This window comes from Dreissena polymorpha, chromosome 12 (assembly GCF_020536995.1).
Source record: "Dreissena polymorpha isolate Duluth1 chromosome 12, UMN_Dpol_1.0, whole genome shotgun sequence".
Lineage (NCBI taxonomy): Eukaryota > Metazoa > Mollusca > Bivalvia > Myida > Dreissenidae > Dreissena > Dreissena polymorpha.
The window spans coordinates 44,761,944-44,780,227 of NC_068366.1; the positions used below are offsets into that span (position 1 = coordinate 44,761,944).

Genomic DNA, 18,284 nt, shown 5'->3' on the forward strand with positions numbered 1-18,284 from the left:
GTAAAATAACATAAAAAAATGAGTGAAAATCTCTGACCCGGCCCCGCCCCAACCCCCATAACTTTTGACCAAGGGGTCAGATCAAAATTCCGTCACTGTCGCACATATGCTCATAGCTACCATGTATGTAAGTTTCATGGTTCTAGTGCTAATAGTGTAGGAGGAGCAGGTGGCCAGGACGGACGGACAGACGCACATCACCACAATATCCCAACTTCTTCTTCGAAAAACGTGGGGATAAAAACAACGACACCATCATCAACATCATCAGCAACAAGATTATCATCATCCGACTTTTTCCATATCGGTACAAAGCAATCTGCCTGTAGTATGCACAATGATCTTCGAAAACAACGTAAAAGATCATTAGTGATGAACAATGTCGTCGCCATGAATTGTTTGTGACTATATTAGTGCGCTCTAACCTATAATTTCGTTGGAGCCGCAAATTTTACTATACCCTATCGGAAACTGCAAGCGCTTCCGCTCGACCTTCAAAATGGCAACTTGTGGTAACGCAGGACGATTGGTAATATTAGCATGCTTTTTGTATTTCATTTTCATCGAATCATTGAGACTTGTTGTTGAGGTTTTATTGTACATTTAATTATTCGTCTGGTAAGAAATAAATCGATACATTTTGCATTTGCGTCTGAACTCATAATATTTCATTTTAGCCGGTGACCTTTTCAGATCACAGGCAGCAGTATCAAAAATTTGCCCCCCTCCCGGAGACCCTACCCCCCCCCCCCCCCGGGGACCCTACCCCCTCCCCCCGAGTTTACCCCAGGGGTTCCAGATTGTTAAATGTACACCTATTGTGTATGGTTTGACTTTTCAACAATGAATATTGACACAGAAATCTTAGCCAGTTACTAAGAAGACTGATGATGGCAACTGGCCGTAATCCTCGTGGACAACATGAATTTCATGCATAATACCATCAAAACATTTTTTCGACTCGTTAAAAGTTTAAACAAATTTTGGTTGAATTCATAACGCAATTGTTAATATTTGTTGAAATGTCAAATGGGAGTAATTAAATTTGTAATCCGAAACCCACAGGTACTTGAAAAAAAATTTTGGTCCTTATATATATAATAAGAGTAAAGGTACCCAATGATGATTTCACAGGTGTATTGAATAACACAATGCAACAGCATAAAAGATCAGACAATGCACACATATGTCGTTATGGTTGCCAGCATAGGGACCGTTAAGTAAAAATATTCTATTAAACTACATATATATACAAGGGATACAACTGTGAAAATTCCTGCACACAGCCATGGTGTAAACAATAGCGAAAAATTTGCTTCCAAACGCAATAAATACACCAATTAAACTGTATTACAACAGCCAAGACATTTATCTTTCAGAAAATAATACACTTGGCAATAAAGTACAAGCTTTTCATTGAACTAATAGAGAAAGTTTCATTCAAAATGCTCAAAAATCCTTACTTGGACACAGGTGTGCACAGCTGAAAACTTAGAATTCTAGCAGTAATTTTCGTATTCCTTTGTTATGAAGCTCTTTTGCTGGTACATATTCCTTGGATAGTTTTTTTCATAGTAAAATAGAACATAATTACTATTTAGTAAGCATATTTTGCTAGAAATTCACATCAATCTGCTTCAATTTCACAATGACAATGTTTTACTTTCATTTTGGATAGTTCACGTATATTTCAAACATGCGATTTGATTGGTTGAAATTCCACTGCAGTAATAAATCCAACCATTCACGTTCCACGTAACATTACCTGACAAATTGCATACAAATCCTTGAAGATAGTAGAAATGTAAACAAATTTAATATTTACGGTGTTTTGCATATATGCAGTTACATGCAATTATGGAAGGTGTCTACTTTGATTAATAAAGTGTCTATGGATAATAAAACAAGGTAAAAATTGCTCAACTTCTCTGTAATTATTAAATTATGAAACAAAATGTGTCAAAGTGGGTGTGCACACCTGTGTCGCATTTCGAAAATTTTACCGTTTTTCATGAAACTTTCGTTTCGAACACAACTATGAACACTTTTACTGCTATAAACATAGTTATTATCTGATAGATAAATGTCTGAGCTGTTGTTATACAGTTTTTTTGGTGTAATTATTGCTTTTGGAAGCGATTTTTTTGCTATTATTCAGACCATGATGTTGTGCAGAAAATTTGACAGTTGTATCCCTTGTATATATGTATATAGTATAATAGAGTATTTTTTACCTAACGATCCCTGTGGTTGCCAGCAGGAAACGTCCATCTATGATAAAAGACCTTTTATTTGATAAAAATCGTCCAAGTATGTCCAAAACAGCCAAAAGTTTCACAAATAGCACCCCAAAATCAAAGTGTGTAATCCTGACGTCCAGCTGTCAGTAATGAATGAAGGCGATTTTCGGTCATTGTTCACAATTAAACAAGAACATTGCTATAAAGTCCACAAATGTTTTTCATTTACTAAGTTTGTCTTCGAACTACGGCGTTCTTAAGTCCCAGTTGAACGGTAAAAAGTCGGAAATTCAGAAGAAACAACAAATTTAGTGTACTTTCACTTTCACGACCATCATTTTGAGGCAGAAATCGGTGTTACGGACAGAAGACGTTTTCCTTGGTTGAAAATAAAATTGGTAAACTTGTTCTATAATTTACGACTTATTCAACCAATCGATAACAAGATAATAATTTACCGCGTTCCATCAATAAAATGAACATAAAATATAATATTTGGTGTATTCTCTACTTTTTCTGAGTATTTTTGTTGTGCCGTTACCAAAGAACGACGTAGCTCGATGGCAAACTGAGTAAATGACAAACGCACGTGGAGTTTATAGCAAAGTTCTTGTTTAATTGTGAACAATCGGGTAATAAATAGAAACTTGAAAAGTAGTAAGTATACAGTAATAGAGTCATGTTGAAACGGATGTATTGGGGAATCGTTTGAGTCGGGATTTTACTATCTATGTGTGAAAGTTTTAAAACAATTAAACAATATATATATTTTTAAAATGACCAGGGAATTTTCTTAGCGCACCAAATGACGTCATTTGACGCTGTTTTCTTTGACTTATAACGCACCACAGAATGTCAATTGACATGTTAAATTTTATGAACAATCAGCGTCGGGAGGGGACACCCCGAACCACTCCTATCAGCCCCGGGGCGCCTGACAAAAATCCTGTGGAAAGCACTGAATATTATGACAATGATTAAACAAGATACAGATTACTACAGGGAGCTTAGTCTAGCCAGTATTTTTTCAAAACTTTGCCAATTTAAATTCAGATTTTTATTTTCATGTCCAAGAATACACATAATACTTATTTACTATAAGATTGTGAAAAAATTCTTGTGTGCTTAAAGCGGGCTAAAGTTGGGTAAATAGATACATGTTATTGACAGATGATCGTAAATTGGCTCTTTAAATTTTCGGCAAAGTCAATATCGCTTTGATCTTTATAAAAACTCATGGAAATCAAGCGCGCAAATTTTCTTGCACACATGCTGCAAATATGCGGAATCTTTGGAAAAATGGTGCGATTCGTGTAATTTCCAGGTCTAGAATGCACAATGATATTTGATCGTCCAAAAGACTTTACTTATTCCTACAGTAAATGTGCCGGTCACATTGTCTGACGAACGGTTTACTTGTCGGCCTGATTGTCGCACTGAATTAAATTTCTTTGGTCATTTGAAAATTTTATTGACCAAAAGCCTAAGGGCCGACCCAATCTGAAACACTGTGCATAAGCCATTTTAAAATAAAAAGTTGTATGTATAGATTAAGATTTATTTAAAAGGACCAATAGAAACAAGGGTATTTGAATTGAGCATAAGCACATTCGTAACTCAGTTATAGCACATCAGACACTGTTCAAATAAATTCTCATGATAAAAGGACAGGTGAATTTAAGTTAAAATTGATTGCAACATGTGCAAACTATTGTCTTAAACTAGGGAAAAAGTAGATGTGAATTTCTTTGAATCATAAACATGCATTCGTCTGCCGTTAAATAATCAGAAATATATTTTTTGCCAGTTTCATTTAATAACACATTATTTCCCTTTCACTTTAAATCTAGCTCCAGTGATTTTTTTTGCTCAAAATTACCGCCGATTTTCGGCTGCTTCCCAATCGCAAAATTCCGTGTTTTTTCCACAAAATCGGACCAAAATTTCCAAAAAAAACCCCCAATTTTCAAAAAAAAATATTTTTTTTTTTAAGAAAGAAGTCTCTTGTGACTTAATTATGATTTCTTAACTCTAGATCTGAACTTTATTTTTTAAACATCTTACAAAATATATAACTTTAATTTAGTCCTTTTTGTCGATAAATAATTTCCAAATTTGCCACTTTTATTGATTAAAATAAAAAAAATCCTAATTAAACCAGACTCCTTTTCCCAAAATGGCTAGAAAACCCCCTGAACATGCACTTAAAAACAATATTAATTCTGTTACTTATAATCATATTTATAATGCTTAATTTTTCCCAATTTCATGGTTTATCGCGCTATTTTTCCCAATTTCACTGTTTATCGCGCTAATTTTCCCAATTCAAAGGGCACAGGCTGTACCAAATAAAAGCAAAAAGAATCACTGAGCTCATGAGCCACAATTTTATTTTGCTGTCTGACCTAGGTTGAAAAAAGGCTTTAAATTGTTTTAATGAGATATGTAACACTGCTACAATGTTGTTCCTTTCTTTGCACAGCATAAATGAATCAGAACATGATCTTGTGAATTTCAGGTCCGGCATTTTTCAACAACAGCTTTGAAAAATAAGGCTGTCAATGTAAGTATTTTATTGAAGTAACCAAAAAGTTGCTAACAGGACAACCAAATATTAAGTATGGAGAATCTTAAAAATAAAGAATGTGTACTGCAATGGCAGGTCAAATGTTTATAAAAAGAAAAAATTTGATGAATTCCCTTTGTTAAAACAATGTTTTTCATTATTTCTGCGTTTATTTCGTTTTTCTTTGAGATTAACATTGCCAGTAACAGAGAGTTTGTTATGCCTATTTAGCGTATATATTAATTTCTTTAAAAAAAATAACTAAGGTAGGTCAAGTACTTTTTTTAAAAACCTATTTATTTAAGCTTGATTGCATAACAAGCCTAAGGCTTATATGAAATGCTCTCGAGTCCGTTTCCTTGGTGTTTTGACTACAGATGTTATTAGAGGCTTAAAATTGTTGGGTTCTAGTTGTGTGGATAAGTGGATTTGAATTTTGAAAGTAGAGTACTAATGGCTCGTATAAACTGTGTAAGTTTCTGATAATAATTAATTGATACTTATCAACAAAATCCAATCTGATAATTGTGTAACCTTTCAAAGTCCTGTCCATAATCTATTTGGAGACGAAGACCATTGTATTGGAGTTCATGTTATTTCCATTGACATTCACTTTGCCCAGTTGCCGTTGCGAGTCTACGGACTGGAAGGGCGCTATGCCACAGCCCTCTATTCAGCAGCTGTAAAGGAGAAGAAGTTAGACACAGTGGAGAAGGAAGTGAAAGCTTTCCAGGTTTGGAAAAACTATGAATTATACCAACATTCTTTTTTTACATTGTGCCATTAACAGTGCTGACACATTAATACATGCAGAGATCATATTTTTTTCGGTTTTGTCGGTCCTAGACCATTGGGGTCGTGAAAGACCGATTGAAAATCCCAAACAGTCGGTCCATTTCTGTTTGCTATTAAAATTCCCATGTCATGAAATCGATTACACAGTGTACATGCTAACACACTTATGACATTCTTATCTCGATTAGGTGTGATAACCATTCGCTGCAGTCTCTAAACCGGTCAGGACCGGTTTATTGCGCGTCAGGCCAAGAATCAAAAACTTGTGAACAGCGGATTAAAGACGCATCCGAAAAGACGCGTCTGAATGCATGCGCTGTAACTAAACAAAACATGCCGATACATTTTCCACCAGCGTAATAATCTGGTAATATAATATGAATGAAAGTCCCGGATCTGATCGACAGAACAGCCAAAAGTTATTTTTATGGGCATAACTTCACATAAAATAGTACACAAGAAAAATAATATACATTGAATAAATCTTAAGTAAAACCGTGTTAGAATCGAAATAATTTGTGTACTTTATACTTTTTTGTTGAATAACTAACGACCAGAAAATTACATGCGTGGTTTCAAATGCTTCGCTCTCGTGATTAAATCCCTACGCATCTAAACTATCGGCCGTTGGTTATTTGACAACAAATTATTTATTTAATATTTGGTTGTTGTTGTCAGTAGCCAACCTACGCACAGACATTTGTTTGGTTCAGTGCATGTTTGTTAGCGAGTCGACAACAATTAAAAACATCGGTATAGACTTACACAGATTAATAATATTGACAACGATGAAAAAAGTCTGATAAAACAGCACACGAAACAACAATTAAATACCAAATGATAAAACCCGTTGAGAAAACTCATTCCGTTTAAAAAAAATGCCTAAGGAAATTTTACTTGTACATGTATTATACCACCTTCATGAATGGCAAAATCAATTGTATATATTTAAACGTAATTTGTCATGATTTCGGATATACATTTTCGGATACTTTTCCCCATTTATATCCGGACCGATTGATGTTGCGGGAAAATATGATCCCTGAATACATGTATATAGCGTAAGAAGGTCTGCATTGTTAAGTATTTTTAACCAAAAACAAGTTATTTTCCTCTTTGAGAAAGATATTCCATAACATAAATTTTCAAAATCTTTTTATGTCCCCCACCGATAGTGAGGGACATATTGTTTTTGCCCTGTCTGTTGGTTTGTTTGTTGGTTTGCGTCAAACTTTAACATTTGCCATAACTTTTGCAATATTGAAGATAGCAACTTTATATTTGGCATGCATGTGTATCTCATAGAGCTGCACATTTTGAGTGGTGAAAGGTCAAGGTCATCCTTCAAGGTCAAAGGTCAAATATATGGGGACATATTGTTTCACAAACACACCTTGTTGTAACATATTTTTGCTATATATGTAAACATTTATTTTGATAATATGATTTATAGTAGCAAACATTATTGACAAAGTCACGTTGAATAATGCAATAATGTTAAGGATAACACCTAAATAAGGGTCTGTTTGTTGGTTGGAAATCCGTTTTTGCTTAAGTATGTAATAGAGTAATCAATAAATATTTTTGTAACTTATGTTTATCGTGTACCTAATATATTTATGGATTCATTTACACAATTCTAATTGTTAAGTCTGATTGTGGGCAAGAAACTTGACTTAAAATAACTAGCTAAGAAGAACACTGTTCGCAGATTCCCCTTTTTCAGATAGAAAAATAAAATTTGTTAAAACAGCTTTTAAATGACACGCTGTCACACAATTTAGATTTCTCCCAAAATGTCATTAATACTTATACACATGCTTAAAAATAACAGCAAATGATGGCTTAAATCCTAAAATCCCTAAAACTGTTGTGCTGAGTTATCTTTTCATTTCTTTACTTAGATCAATATACTTTCAGAGCATAGTTAGCAAAGATGCTAAGTTAGCTGCCTTTTTGAAAGACCCTTCCCTTCATAGACAGACCAAAGTCAGTAAGTATCTTAGTTGGAAGAGAGGTAAAAATCATTGCATTGTCAGGCCTTATTCTGCCTACATGCAGGGATTTTGTAGATGCAGTTAGGCACTTTGCCTAACTGTTGCTCTGTTCATTTTTCTGTCAGTACAAGGTTATTCCAAAATTCTAGTTTTACATCAATAATGCTTCCTACAAAGCTCCAATACTTAAAAGGACAATATCTTTTATGTTTATCAACACACCCATATTACTTACCCTTCTTGCGCCCTGACATTGACTTACTGTTGTGCTTAGACTTATTCAGAATGTCTAAATATTTAGTTTACCTAAAACAATGTGTGTCATCTAAAATCAATTATGCTTGCTTCAAAGTTTTGATACCTCCACAGATGATGTCTTTGAACACTATCAAAGCACCCACATCATCTGACCTCATTTAGACCTTCTCAGTTCCAAATTGCTGTTTTTTGAGCCTCTGGAACCCTTGAAGGTGCCTATTTTCTGATTTAAATAGAAATGAAATAATAATTTAATAAGTGGGTTATTAAATAAAGACATGAAACATGTCAAGAAATCTATTGATTTTATGATACAGTTTGTTCTTATGTATCTTTAAGTGTTTGACATAACCGAGACAAGATAATGACAGTCATACATGTCAGAAATTTTCAAGTCCGAATGAGGACATTCCATTAAAAATGTCGGGACATTTGACCAAAAAGCGGGACCCCTAAAACAATCAATCATGCCATCTTTACTGTGCATAGTAATCAGTATATTACTAACAAAACCTCATTACTTCTGGCAAAAATTGATTATAAATGTGGTTAAGAATTTCATCAACACAGACGTTCTACATTGCCAGAAGTAAACACACATGTGCACTATGCGGATGAATCGGTGACGTGAAATTTCGGGGCATGCCTCTATTTGACATCCATTTGGGACAGAGGCATTTTTATTCATTCAACGCGATGTGCGCACATCGAGCACTGTTATTATTCAACCAATCATCAATTTACTCTAAATTAAGTTTGATGCAATATGTACAAATTATTTTCTGAAGATCAATCGACAAAAAGTAAATTAATGCGAAACATCAATGGGTATCGGTGGGCGCTCTGTTCGTTTGATATGCCAAATTGGTGTATTGGCAGGTTTTTTAGCCTTGGGTGGTATAATTCACAGAATACTGCGTAATATATCTTTTGACTTGATTTGGTCCAGGAAATATAAAAGCAGTCTGCTTAAAATTCACTACGATGCATCTATCGCTAGCAATTAGCAACCCCTATCATAAAAACACAATGGTGTGAATGCCCGATAAAATCAATAATGTGCCGATAGATCGCTTATATTAAGGTGTCAAAAACAACACTGGATCACTCGACTAGTAGATATGGTTTGTTAATAGGGGGAAATAAAGGGATTAGCGATGGTAATTTAAGCCAGACAGAGCTTGATAAGCGAATTTAAATGGGAACTTATAGAATGTAGGTCGTTTTTTACGAATGTCGGGACAAATTGTGTTACATCGGGACACCGGGACAAACACCCCAAAAGCAGAACTGTCCCTCCAAGATCAGGATGTCTGGCATGTATAATGACAGTGGTGGGACTTCCCTATGATTTGAGTTAATTTGTCTGAATTTTGTTGAAAAGATGATTTGAATGCAATTTTTATGTCCACCACTAGTAATGGGGGACGTATTGTTTTTGCCCTGTCTGTTGGTCTGTTGGTTGGTTGGTCTGTTGGTTTGCGCCAACTTTAACATTTGCAATAACTTTTGCAATATTGAAGATAGCAACTTGATATTTGGCATGCATATGCATCTCATGGAGCTGCACATTTTGAGTGGTGAAAGGTCAAGGTCAAGGTCAAAGGTCAAATATATGGGTTAAAATCGCTCATTTAATGTACACTTTTGCAATATTTCAATATTCAAGATAGCAACTTGATATTTGGCATGCTCATGGAGCTGCACATTTTGAGTGGTGAAAGGTCAATTTTAAGGTCATCCTTCAAGGTCACAGGTCAAAAATATGGGTCAAAATCGCTCATTTAATGTACACTTTTGCAATATTTCAATATTCAAGATGGCAACTTGATATTTGGCATGCATGTGTATCTCTTGGAGCTGCACATTTTGAGTGGTGAAAGGTCAAGGTCATCCTTCAAGGTCAGAGGTCAAATATATGTGGCTAAAATCGCTCACTTGATGAGTACTTTTGCAATATTGAAGATAGCAACTTGATATTTGGCATGCATGTGTATCTTATGGAGCTGCACATTTTGAGTGGTGAAAGGTCAAGGTCAAGGTCATCCTTCAAGGTCAATTATATGGGTCAAAATTGCTCATGTAATGTCACTTCTGCAATATTGAAGCTAGCAATTTAATATTTGACATGCATGTGTATCTTATGGAGCTGCACATTTTGAGTGGTGAAGGGTCAAGGTCAAGGTCATCCTCCAAGGTCAAACGTCATATATGGGGACATAGTGTTTCACAAACACATCTTGTTGTTGTTGAAAGAAAGTACCGAGAGAATTAAAAAGTCAATTTATTGCATTATGTTAACAAATGTTTATGTGATGCAAGTGCTTAGCAAGTATATAATAAACTATATATATATATAAAATATATATATATATATATATATATATATATATATATATATATATATATATTTTAATTGTTTGCGACTAGTTCTCACAATTCTGAGAATTGTGCAACTCTTTTTTTTGCAATTGTGAGAAGTGAGTGACTCAGAACTTGAGGGTCCAATGGCCAATTCACAAAAATAGAAAAAAATAACCCTGATATGTCTTCATGAAATAAGCCATAATTTTCCATTTGTATGTGACACTTGTAAATCATATGTTATGTCTGTTTGCTAAGTTTTATTCAGTACAACAGTCTTCTCCATTCTAATCAAGAAACATCACTAGTTTATTCATGCTTTCAGAAAAGATCCAAAAATGATAATGACATGTTGTTAATTGCATTCTTCACTCAAACGGTAAGCCCAACAGCCAGGGGCTGGTGAAATGTTTGGGCTATTAAATTGTATGTTCCTATAAACAGAAAATAATTCAAGCTAATGGTTTAAACACATGCCTGTGAAGGGAGTAATTAGTAAGTTATAATTGACATGTCTTTTGTAGATCATCTAGTAAAATCTATAGATGCACTTAAATTGAATGTCATAAAATATTGAATATTACACATGTTTTTAGGCTACAAAATGCCCTATATATGCACACATAAGGAGAGAGAGAGAAAAAGAGAGAGAGAGAGAGAGATGAACTGGATTTTTTTGTAAATTGTAACTTTTGAATCAGGATAATATAATGAATTTTCAGTTGTGAAACCCTAATGATTGTGTTTTGCATGAATGTATACATGGGTCCTCATTTCAGATGCTATGAACAAGGTTGTCCAGTCTCAGCAGTACTGCAACATTACAAATAACTTCTTTGGTATGTATGGTAGTCAATTATCACTGCAGTATCTTAAGTCTATCTATTCTGTACAAAAATTAAATCATATACCAATTATATCATGTTCTAGCAAAAAGATTTTGTATGCAACAGATGATCGTGCATGTATTTTGTTAACTTACATCAAGTTGTTAACTTTGATAAAGTGAACGTTTGTTATCCCCCCCATAGGCGGAGGGATATTGTTTTGGCGTTGTCCGTCCATCCGTCTTTCCGCCTGTCCATCCCTCCGTCCTTCCGTCCGTCCGGCACTTTTGTGTCCGGAGCCATATCTTGAAAGTGCTTTAGCAGATTTCATTAAAACTTGGCATGACTATATATATGAATAAGAGGATGATGCACGCCAAATGGCATTGTACACCATCGAATAATAATGGAGTTATGGCCCTTTGTATTTTGAGCCATATCTTGTGTCCAGAAGTATAATGGCGGGGGATATCAATTCAAGGAATTTGCTTGTTCTAGTATCAAATGATTACCATATTTAGCCTCGACTCTAAAAGCCTCTGAACCACATAAACAACAATGATTATTTCGCTGAAACATACCACTGAAAATGAGCTGATTCCCATAGCAAAATATCATGATTTTTTCCCAAAATCAAATAAAAAATAATTTAAGAAATTGCCAATTTTAATAAAAAAGATTTTTCCCTCCCCAAAGGCGGAGGGATAAAGAATTTGCGTTGTACATGTAAGAAATCAACATGAAACTTATAGGTTTATAGGAGAAGTGCCATACACAAGAACCATAACCCTTAACTTTCTTTAAGAAGAGTTATTGCCCTTTGTTTTTTTTTGCATGATGTAACCTTTTACAGCTCTATCTCGGATACAATGGAAGAATTGGACGTGAAACTTCATGGGTGTATACATATTTATGAGGAGAAGTGCCATGCTTAAGAACCATAACCCTTTACTTTCTTAAATAAGATTTATTACACTTTGTTGGCTAACCTGAGTTTTTGTGATCACTTTTTGTTGGTTGTCTGGCTGCAGCATTACCATTTACCTTGTTAACACATTAATTGTCCTATCTTCATAGAATTTGGTCAGAAGAAATGTGCTTATGATATCTTAGACAAGTTTGAAAATGGTTTGGGTTGCTTGAAAAACATTGCCACCAGGGGCAGGGCATTTTCCCTTATATGGATATATATAGCTATAGTTAAAACCTTGTTAACACCCCAGAGGCCACATTTATTGTCCGATCGTAATGAAACTTAGTCAGAAGATTTGTCCCAATGAAATCTTGGAAAATTTCGAAAATTGTTTGGGTTGCTTGAAAAGCATGGTCACAAGGGGGCGGGTCATTTTTGCTAATATGGCTTAAGTAAAAACTTGTTAACACTCTAAAAGTCACATTTATAGTCCAATCTTCATGAAACTTGGTCAGAACTTTTGTTTTTATAATATCTTGGATGATTAAAAAAAATATTTGCTGGTCTGTTGAAAAACATGGCTGCCAGGGGGTGGGTCATTTTCCTTTTATGGCTATAGTAAAACCATGTTAACACTATAGAGGCCACATTTATTGTCTGATTTTCATAAAACTTGGTCAGAAGATTTATCCCAATCATATCTTTGACGAGTTTGAAAATGGTTGCGGTTAGTTGAAGAACATGGCAGCTGGGGGTGGGGCATTTTTTCTTGTATGGCTAAAGTGAAAAAAACCCTGAAAACTTGTTAACACTCTTTAAGTCATGAAACTTGGTCAGAACATAAATTTTGTTTTAATGATATCTTGGATGTATTCAAAAATGGTTCCAGTCTGTTGAAAAACATGTTCGCCAGGGGGCCATTTATAGTTCACTCTTCATTTAACTTTGTCCAAACATTTGTTCTTATGATATCTTGGGCTGCACAGAACTGGTCAGTTCCTTTGTATCTCAGGTGAGCGTCTTTGGTCATTTCAGGCCCTCTTGTTGTTTTTGTTTGATTTAACTTTTCAGGGCTATATCTGAAATATGATACAACATTTCATGATCTTACTTCATGGGTGTTAAGATATCAATGGGAAGAAGTGCCATGCACAAGAACCATCAACATGCACTTTTTATGCCCCGGATCAAAAGATTGGGGTTATATTGTTTTTGGCCTGTCTGTCTGTCGTATTGTCAGTCAGTCAGTCATTGTATGTGTGTGTCACAAAACTTTAACCTTGGTTAAACTTTAATACCTTTTGTAATATTGAAGATAGCAACTTCATATTTGGCATGCATGTGTATCTCATGGAGCTGCACATTTTGAGTGGTGAAAAATAAAGGTCAAGGTCATTCTTCAAGGTCAAAGGTCAAATATCATTGTTTTTTTCGTTCCTAAAACTTTAACCTTCGTTAAAGTTTGGTCATAACTTTTTGAATATTGAAGATAGAAACTTGATATTTGGCATGCATGTGTATCTCATGGAACTGCACATTTTGAGTGGCTAAAGGTCAAGGTCATCTTTAAAGGTCAAAGGTCAAATTTATGGCTTCAAAGCGGCGCAACAGGGGGTATTGTGTTTCCGACAAACACATCTCTTGTTTAACCTAGAGTTAACCTAGTGCCCTTTGTAGTTTTTGTATGACCCATCAAGTCATCCATAATGTAAATTATAATGATTATTTCTCCCAGGTGTGTTGTCTGAGAATGGTCGTCTCCCGATGACCGACTCTGTGATCCAGACATTCAGCCAGATCATGGCGGCACACAGGGGTGAGGTCACATGCACTGTCACCGTGGCAACAGTAAGTGTGCTTGTATCTAATACTGATCGTTAAAGAACAAAAGGAGCATGAAGGGTATATGTGCTTAAGCTTCTTCACTTACTAGTCTGTGGTTTTTATACAAAGCAACTTCTTTTAAAATGTACTTTCCACAAATTATATTGGTGGCATGTGGAGATGGTGAGTGGTGCTCAATGGTCAAATTTAAATATCAGCTTTAAAATCAGAAATGGGAATGAACCAGAACAAGCATTCTTGACAATTGGCTTGTCCTGGTTAGACAAGCATCTAGTAGCTATGCGTTCGTTATGTAGGGAAGCCTCGGATCACCCTAACTACTGAATGCTGCTTCAAATGAGCAGGGTGGTCCAGGGTGGTTACATGTAAAATATTGCTAAATCTAACAAAAGTTAAAGGTTTATTATCTCCAGCGAAAAGGTGTAGAGATATAGAAATGGTGGGCTTCATTGCCTGGGTCTGTCACACTTTTGATCCTGTGATCATTATGAAAGTAAGTACCTGTATGCTGAATTGATGAAACATGGTCTTTGCATAGAGCGCCATTTGGGAATACTAGTGTTATGTCAATTTTGTGTCGGACAAAAATGGTGGTTGATTTGGTTACAGAAATGATTGAAAACAAAATTCTGGATCCTGACATATCTTCCATCATACAATGGTAGGCAGGGGGTGGGGGAGGGGCACATTACTGTGTACATATATTTTTTGTCTTTGCTAGTTTATTGCAGATTCCTTTCGTTATTGGCTCACATAAAGTGTATTGTTTTCCTGTATTGTTACCCTGTTGTTGGCTCACTTGAAGTGTATTGTTACCCTGTTGTTGGCTCACATAAAGTGTATTGTTTCCTTGTTGTTGGCTCACATGAAGTGTATTGCTACCCTGTTGTTGGCTAACATGAAGTGTATTGTTTCCTTGTTGTTGGCTCACATGAAGTGTATTGTTACGCACCTGTTTGCTCACATGCAGTGTATTGTTCCCCTATATTGTTACCCTGTTGTTGGCTCACATGAAGTGTGTTGTTACTCTGTTGTTGGCTCACATGAAGTGTATTTTTACCCAGCTGTTGGCTCACATGAAGTGTATTGTTACCCAGCTGTTGGCTCACATGAAGTGTATTGTTACCCAGCTCTTGGCTCACATGAAGTGTATTGTTACCCAGCTCTTGGCTCACATGAAGTGTATTGTTACCCTGCTGTTAGCTCACATGAAGTGTATTGTTACCCAGCTGTTGGCTCACATGAAGTGTATTGTTACCCAGCTGTTGGCTCACATGAAGTGTATTGTTACCCTGCTGTTGGCTCACATGAAGTGTATTGTTTCCTTGTTGTTGGCTCACATGAAGTGTATTGTTACCCTGCTGTTGGCTCACATGAAGTGTATTGTTTCCTTGTTGTTGGCTCACATGAAGTGTATTGTTACCCTGCTGTTGGCTCACATGACGTGTATTGTTACCCTGCTGTTGGCTCACATGAAGTGTATTGTTACCCAGCTGTTAGCTCACATAAAGTGTATTGTTACCCAGCTGTTAGCTCACATGCAGTGTATTGTTACCCAGCTGTTAGCTCACATGAAGTGTATTGTTACCCTGCTGTTAGCTCACATGAAGTGTATTGTTACCCAGCTGTTGGCTCACATGAAGTGTATTGTTACCCAGCTGTTGGCTCACATGAAGTGTATTGTTACCCTGCTGTTGGCTCACATGAAGTGTATTGTTTCCTTGTTGTTGGCTCACATGAAGTGTATTGTTACCCTGCTGTTGGCTCACATGAAGTGTATTGTTTCCTTGTTGTTGGCTCACATGAAGTGTATTGTTACCCTGCTGTTGGCTCACATGACGTGTATTGTTACCCTGCTGTTGGCTCACATGAAGTGTATTGTTACCCAGCTGTTAGCTCACATGAAGTGTATTGTTACCCAGCTGTTAGCTCACATGCAGTGTATTGTTACCCAGCTGTTAGCTCACATGAAGTGTATTGTTACCCAGCTGTTAGCTCACATGAAGTGTATTGTTACCCAGCTGTTAGCTCACATGAAGTGTATTGTTACCCAGCTGTTAGCTCACATGCAGTGTATTGTTCCCCTATATTGTTACCCTGTTGTTGGCTCACATGACGTGTATTGTTACCCTGCTGTTGGCTCACATGACGTGTATTGTTACCCAGCTGTTAGCTCACATGAAGTGTATTGTTACCCTGCTGTTGGCTCACATGAAGTGTATTGTTACCCTGCTGTTGGCTCACATGAAGTGTATTGTTACCCTGCTGTTGGCTCACATGAAGTGTATTGTTACTCTGTTGTTGGCTCACATGAAGTGTATTTTTACCCAGCTGTTGGCTCACATGAAGTGTATTGTTACCCTGCTGTTGGCTCACATGAAGTGTATTGTTACCCAGCTGTTGGCTCACATGACGTGTATTGTTACCCTGCTGTTGGCTCACATGAAGTGTATTGTTTCCTTGTTGTTGGCTCACATGAAGTGTATTGTTACCCAGCTGTTGGCTCACATGAAGTGTATTGTTCCCCTGCATTGTTACCCTGTTGTTGGCTCTCATGAAGTGTATTGTTACCCTGCTGTTGGCTAATATGAAGCGTTTTGTTACCCTGTATTGTTACCCTGCTGTTGGCTCACATGAAGTGTATTGGTACCCTGTTGTAAAGTCACACGAAGTGTATTGTTACTCTGTTGTTGGCTCACATGAAGTGTATTGTTACCCTGCTGTTGGCTCACATGAAGTGTATTGTTACCCTGTTGTTGGCTCATGTGAAGTGTATTGTATCCTTGTTGTTGGCTCACATGAAGTGTATTGTTCCCCTGTATTGTTACCCTGCTGTTGGCTCACATGAAGTGTATTGTTCCCCTGTATTGTTACCCTGCTGTTGGCTCACATGAAGTGTATTGTAACCCTGTTGTTGGCTAACATAAGGTGTATTGTTCCCCTGTATTGTTACCCTGCTGTTGGCTAACAGAAGGTGTATTGTTCCCCTGTATTGTTACCCTGTTGTAAACTCACATGAAATGTATTGTTATCCTGCAGCCCCTAGATGACGCCACCCTGAAGGAGGTAAAAACAGCCCTTAATGGCTTCCTAAAGCAGGGACAGACACTGCACGTGAAAGTGGAGGTAAGCCTGCATGTCCCATTATTTTGTGCTTCATGGAATATATATGTCGAATTCAATTGACAGTGTATGGTATTTAAACAATTAGCTAATGCTTGTGTTTAAATTCTTTTCATTTTGGCAGAAAAGTCTTGTATACTATAACTTTCAACACTTACCTTAATACATAGTTACTTAGTATTTAGGGTGCAGGATCAACATGGTTTACATGGCTCTTGAACTTTCATAGATTTGTATTTTTTCATCAGTGTTTGTCATAATATGTCACACTTTTTATTGCAGGGTTATTTGCCCTTTAAAATAAGCACACACAAATCTTAAGAGCAAACATACAAACTATATTTCTCATGCTTTTGACAGGTCAACCCTACCATCATGGGAGGCATGACTGTTAATTTTGGGGACAAGTTTGTGGACATGTCCACTGCCACCAAGGTGAAGAAGTACACGGCTCTGCTGCAGGAGAATGCATAACCAACTACCTGTACAGGACATGAAAGTGTAGAACAGTTTGGGCATAAAGTGAGACCAGACAGGGATATATCTTTCTCCATTTATTGTTTGGAATATAGGCCATTATTGAAAGTGTTTTATAGAGTTGAAATAACTTTGTTTGATATGAATAAACATCAAATTCAAATAAATGATTGTATAAATCTTATGTCCATGTTTCTCTGCATGTCTTCTGTCACTTGAAATTTCTCCTTATGAAAATACATTTCCTTTGTATAATGCTTCAGGCACATAGTATTGTTATTCAAGTACAAGTTCATTCTTCCCTGGATTTGATAGAGAGAAAAGAACATATGTAAACCTGTTAACCTGCTAACTTTAAAAGACAAAAGAACATAGGTTCCCATCAATATATTAAGACTAGTCGAAAAGTTATTATTTGGTCACATGTACATTTGAACATGAACTAAGGTATACATTTCAAATGCTTTGAACATTTTGCAAGCCCATAAACAATATACACATAATTGTGACAACCCATGATTTCCGCAATCCCAATCAAATTATTCTGGCTAATTTAGTAATTGGGATTAAAAACAGTTATTTACAGTAACCGACCGACCCATATTTTTATGACGACCCTAAACATTTTGGTATCCCTTGTTGAATGTTCGATCATTTGCACAAAATTTACGTTCCCATATTGTTGAGATATTTAATTACTAGAACCATTCTACTTTTTTTACCTTGAGAATGAATAAGTAAGTAAAAATGAATGACTGTCAATTGTATTGTACAGCCCCATTGTAGTATTCTGACATTTTAGTATTCTGACAAATGATTTGTCTGACAGGTTTCGCGAATTCTTCAAACTGGAAGGAGCGACTTAATTCATATGTTACA

General features: G+C 36.1%; 1 protein-coding gene across 1 annotated transcript; it reads left to right on the forward strand.

Moving 5' to 3' along the window:
• Positions 1-436: 436 nt before the first annotated feature.
• On the forward strand, positions 437-17,589 carry LOC127853446 (ATP synthase subunit O, mitochondrial-like; the record flags this gene model as incomplete). Its single annotated transcript, XM_052387990.1, has 8 exons — positions 437-529; positions 4,759-4,803; positions 5,429-5,539; positions 7,522-7,594; positions 11,000-11,059; positions 13,696-13,808; positions 16,845-16,931; positions 17,289-17,589. Coding segments are annotated over 8 exons (696 nt in total), but the record flags the coding sequence as incomplete, so codon positions are not given.
• Positions 17,590-18,284: the final 695 nt, after the last annotated feature.